Source organism: Rhagoletis zephyria, unplaced genomic scaffold, assembly GCF_001687245.7.
Source record: "Rhagoletis zephyria isolate East Lansing unplaced genomic scaffold, Rhagoletis_zephyria_1.1 Rzeph_scaffold_00304, whole genome shotgun sequence".
NCBI classification, from domain to species: Eukaryota; Metazoa; Arthropoda; class Insecta; order Diptera; family Tephritidae; genus Rhagoletis; species Rhagoletis zephyria.
The window spans coordinates 55,732-61,206 of NW_016157388.1; the positions used below are offsets into that span (position 1 = coordinate 55,732).

The 5,475-nt window shown below is 36.1% G+C and overlaps 1 protein-coding gene across 1 annotated transcript in view; it reads left to right on the forward strand.

The window, feature by feature from the left end:
• The first annotated feature begins 2,335 nt into the window (after positions 1–2,335).
• The window catches only part of LOC108358844 (integrin alpha-PS1-like), a 117,884-nt gene continuing 114,744 nt past the window's right edge, over positions 2,336–5,475 (forward strand). The window contains exon 1 of the mRNA XM_017610343.1: positions 2,336–2,460. Within this exon, the coding sequence (XP_017465832.1) occupies positions 2,336–2,460 (125 nt within the window). The remainder of the gene's footprint in view (positions 2,461–5,475) is intronic.

Here is a 5,475-nt window from a genome sequence, read left to right on the forward strand (position 1 = left end):
GTTCAGTTTTGTCGTATGGTGGTGCCTTTTGTCCGTAATCTACATAGCAGAAACATAGAAAATGATTTCTATACTCTAACCATTGGAAATGTAAGCTCAACAGTATATATTCGGCGGATGATTTATACCGCAAGCTCTAATTTTAAAAAATTCTTTATCTCCTCACTTTTTGCAATAGTCCCCTTTTTAAGAAAATCGCAAATTCGAAGACTCGAACCATGCGTTAACCCGAACAGGTGTTTGAGTTATCGCGAGTGCACTGTATTTTCAATACGTTTATTTCTCCCATGATCTAATGGTTCACATTTACTTGTCTCATTAGATTTAACTTAAAGTAAATGGTTTTAAAGGCCATGTTGTATCAAGAGTTTCATCACTGATTTAGATTTTTTTTTTTTTTTTGATTTCAACATGCAGTCATTCGTAATCCTCACAAAAACAAAAACGTAAAAATTATAAGACAAGTTGCAATATGTTTTTTGCAAATTCTGCCTTTTCTTTTAATTAATCTACATAGATTACTTTTATTTTTTTTCAACGACAAATTTTCTTAAAAAGAATTCCTGCAACTATCCTTCAAAGATCAGATCTTGACACTAAAGCCTTCAGTTAACAATAGCCTAGCTTTTGTCTGTAAAAAGGCAAGGCAACCACAAAACTAGAGTGGGCAATACTTGAACTGGCATATAGGGAGAAAAAAACAAATAATAAATAAATCTGCACCCCTGGCATAAAATCGAAAAGGCAGCATGCAACAGACGCCACTTGAGAGTAGCAAACACAAAGATGCATTGCTGTTATGCCACAAGAAAGAAATATGCGACAGACGAACTCAAAACAGGAGCCACTGACCCGTGCCAAATGGCTGCAAGAGTCACATAAAATCCGGTACGAAAAATTAAAAAAAAAAAACAAAAAATGATACATATCAGCTGATGAGCAAAAAGGGAGACAATTCACAGTTGGTGCCACAAGTACACATATGCATGTGTGGTGATTGTTTAGAACCCAAGTGGCAGCTGCTTACAACCGGTTTAAGAAATTCAAAAAGGATACTCTTTCATACATATGCGATATTCATATAGGGGCATTAAAGAGGGTGTGTAATTTCCCATTGCGCGAGGTCACTTAGGTTATACAATAGATTAATGCACATACATATGTACATACACACTTACAAAGCAAACGACATAAGTGTTTATTCTGCTGTGTAATTTGATATGGATTTCAAATAATTTCATTTAGTTACATTTTTGCCGCCATCAGGAGTAGCCTGCTGCCCGCCAGAGCGTTTGCTAATTGGCTTAAATAAACATAATACAAATTTATAAAAGAGCATTAAAATCCCAATGAAAATAAACCAACATTACTTGGAAATTTTCAGCGAAACACAATAACAGATTCAACAAAGACAACGAAAATAATTGTTTTGGCAAAACTCAACAGTTTTCAAGGATATCTGTATGTAGGGGTCGCTATTCCAAAAGGCAACAATTCAAAAAGCAATAAATGTGCACATTTGCTGTTGTGAGCCTTTGTAAAGTACAACAACAAGAACACAATAAAAACGATAGCATTAACAATTAGGTCAGTTTATCGCGTCAACACGCCTGTGACAGCCACAAACGTTTTGTTGTTGTTTGTATTACTATTGTTGATTGGCCAGCTGGCGCTTATCGGCAAGGCATATTTTTCTAAAAAAAAAAGACTGCTGTATTATATATGTAGGCATGTATTTGCTCGTACAATAACAACAAATATGTTTAATTTCCTATCAGTAAACTGATATCGAATGCTCTTTTATGTGTTGCTCGGCGTAATTTTTTTACTTCAAATCGAATTGGCATACATATTCGATTTGTGCGCCATGTGGTAGCATATTTGTGGGCGTTGAAATTCGTATATAGGGAAGAAAAATATTTTTGCTTATCTTTATGGTTTGCGGCCCCTAATTTTTGCATAGCCACTGTTGCAGCGAATTTATGCAGCTGCAAATTTTTGTATAAAAGCAATTTATTGTTATGATATTATTTGTTTAAATTACTCGTAGACTGCTTTCTGAATAATTTTATTTTTCAGAAATGATTTTAGCTCATAATTTCTTTTAATAGTTTACTTGCTTAGATATTCTTTCCCTATATATTTTTATTACTAATATGATAACTATGTGGTCACTTAAGCGCATTCACAACTTTGTTGATCTTTAACTCACACTTTAACTTGTTGCATTATTTTTTTTTTAGATATAGATTGACTCAATAATAAAGCATTTTTCGAAATCATTTTTTTTTTTATTTCATCATGTTTTTAGTCTATGAAACAAAATATCCGTTAAATGACCACATATTGTCCAAGTCCATGTCATCTAACTCAGCCCATAACAAGTCTGTTTCCATGTCGCGCGTCGCGCGAGCGCATACCGTTCACCGTATCAGAGTTACATGCATCACTTTCGAAGAAGTACGGGTCGATAAATCCGCCAGCCCAAAAACCACACCAAACAGTGACTCGTTGTGGTTGATTTGCTTTTCGTGAATGACATGTGGATTTTCAAAAGATTTTTTGGTAAATATACGGCACAACAAATGGTGTCTATGCTTTAGTTCCTATGCCAGTGGATTTTGTAGGCGTTTAAACTTAAGTCTTTTGTTAAAATCTGCTGAAAAGTGCTGTAGGGAGGGTTCAATTGCTGTTCACGACGACGAATTGAGGTTCTCGCGGCCTGGTCCACATTTCATTTCACAGCGGAAATATTTTCACCCGAATGACCTGTACAAAGAGGCACGGATGTTATCACATTTTAGAACGACCCAGTTTCTTCGATTTTCTGAACAAAACGGCTGATCAATAACTCAGATGGCCACTTGGAAAATGATTATTTTCATGAAACTTCTGCGTAACTTTTACGCATTGTTCAACTGAGTATCGCTCCATGACTAAGTCTGCCGAAGCTTTTAGTTCCAACTGGCTGAAAAAAAATAAATAAAGACATTAACATACCATAAATAACACAATACATTAAGGTGTCTCATCAGATACGGCGCTATTTTTATTCCGAAATTCGATACGCATACCTAATGTCGATTGGCACGTGGAGCTTTGTGCATTGCTTTAGAGGAATATGCTTTGATGAAGTCCTTGGCCTTACGACAGGTCATCAAGATGACCCGTTGTCAATCTGCAGCCATCTCCAGGTGATGAAGTTACTACAGGAGGTCATAAAACGCTCGGTATTTGCGCTACAAGCGTCCCGGTGCCATTCTACGTTTGTGAGAGCAACTACTTGTAGTGCTTTGACTTCCCGTACTAAGGTGAAATCAATTTTGATAGCTGAGGTTGCATTAACTGTTACTCGTCGATAGCGTTTTGTACCTTTAAAGAGCTCGGTGATGCCATAGCTTCAGTTTTTCTTCACTTGTAGTTTCTTCACTTAATCTTTCCGTTGTGTTCGTGTGCGCTCATTCTTGATTCTCCACCCATAATTAGCGATATGAGCTCTGCTTGGACAAGACGTTGTAGACAGGACATTGTAAATGCAAATTTCTCTTCATGCTATAAAAATCGGCTTTGAAATAAATCAAATGGCGGTATTTTTCGATTGGATCTTACCTGGATTTTACACACTATGTAAATTTAGTCGATAGTTGGTTTACCAGTTTCGAAGCCGCGCTGATGAGGGGCAGTTAATTGGTTCAATATTGTCATTTATAAAGTTCATTATTGTTGTTCTAACCTAGCGCCACTTAGGGTTTGCGTTTCGCTTCATATATATCTCAAGGGCACCATGGACGTCTGTTACTTGATTTCCATCTTTGTGTTTGCAGAAAGCAGCCCCGATCTTGTCATCATTTTACTGCTGCCTTATTTTCTGAATTTCTTCCTCTTTCAAGCACTTTTGTGGCATTTTGGAATGCTCATTTAATTGAAGATGATCTAGTTAGGACTGCTAAACAATTTTTTTTTGCAAATAAAAATTACGAGTGGTAGCTCTTCAACACGAAATTAAATGCGGAATAAACCTCTTGAAGCATTCCCATTTTTCAATCTCAAATACAGAATGCTTTGCATACTTGCAACTTAAGTCCCCGCATATTTTTGGAAAACAAAAAAGCGAGATAAAAATCTTTATTTATTCTGAAGTTTTTTTTTTGTAGGATTAAGCGAGTTTCACATTAAAATTGTTTGCTGTAATGCGCTCCTTACGAACGCCTCTGCGAGCTCGCATTTCAGTACTTTATTAACTATACATGTGTACATAAATATGTATGTACATATGTACTTGGGGGAAAAATATGAGAACCCACGAAAAATGGAATCTGAAAAATGAACTATCAAATAAATAAAACTCCCTTGGCGTTTATGGAACTGAACCGGATCACTTGAAGGGCGGATTCAATATGTGAATATGTGTAGATGCAGCTGAGCGGCTGAATGCAGTTATTAAAGTGCCGTCAGAATGGGTAAGTACTTCAACGCCGGAAAAGTGTTGAAGGAAGTGACGCAGATGACGTACAGAGACGCCACAATGAAGGCGTTGCGTATGCAAACACAAATCAGCTGTCGTCTATTACCGCCTATACAATTGCCAGTATTGCCGGACTTACTTATGTCAAAAGTTTAGAGCTACCAGACTTTCATTGGTTCCGTCGACGAAAGAGCTACCAACCTACCCCTCTCTGCAAACAGTGCGCTTTCTCCTACGATAACATAAATACATACTAACAAGTAGAGCAAACTTTGTAAAAAGAAGCTAGGCTGTAGATGAAAGACAACACCTAAAAAAAAAGCAGACAAAACCAACAAAAGATACCAAAAAGATGTACAAATAAATGCTGCAACAAGGCGTCGTCTGCTACGAAGAGTCTGACAAAAAGGTGGAAAAAGTAGGTGCGACATTTCCTTTGCGACAGCAACAACAAAAAAATCTTTGCACACGGTGCATTTTTGTGCATACCTGTACTACTCGTTTGTTTACTTGGACTCATTTAAGAAATGGAGAGAAGCGATATAAAAATACGTACATACATACTAGGGTGACCCTTAAAAATAGAGCATATAAATTTTGTATGGGACACCCCTTTTGTTTTGTGCTACGTACAAAATAAGTATATCCATAAATATTCTAAAATTTTAAACAAATTTTAGTGGTCGCTGCCAGAACTTGAAAAATAATTAAGTTTTTTTTTGAAAAATCGCTAAACTACCAAAAAAATTTTGACTTGAAATCTGATAAATTTGACATATTATTGAAATTAATTCATATAAATTCTGAGTTGTAACTGGTCAAAAACTGGTCTTGTAAAATTTTTGCGATTTTTTTTAATATTTTTTTTTCAAGCCGTGTTAGCGCCTCCTATTTTTATACCCGAGCGCACTTGTGCACAAGGGTATATTAATTTTGTTCACATAACGGTTGTTTGTAACAGCCAAAACGAATCGAGATAGATATAGACAAATGTATACATAAATGATCAG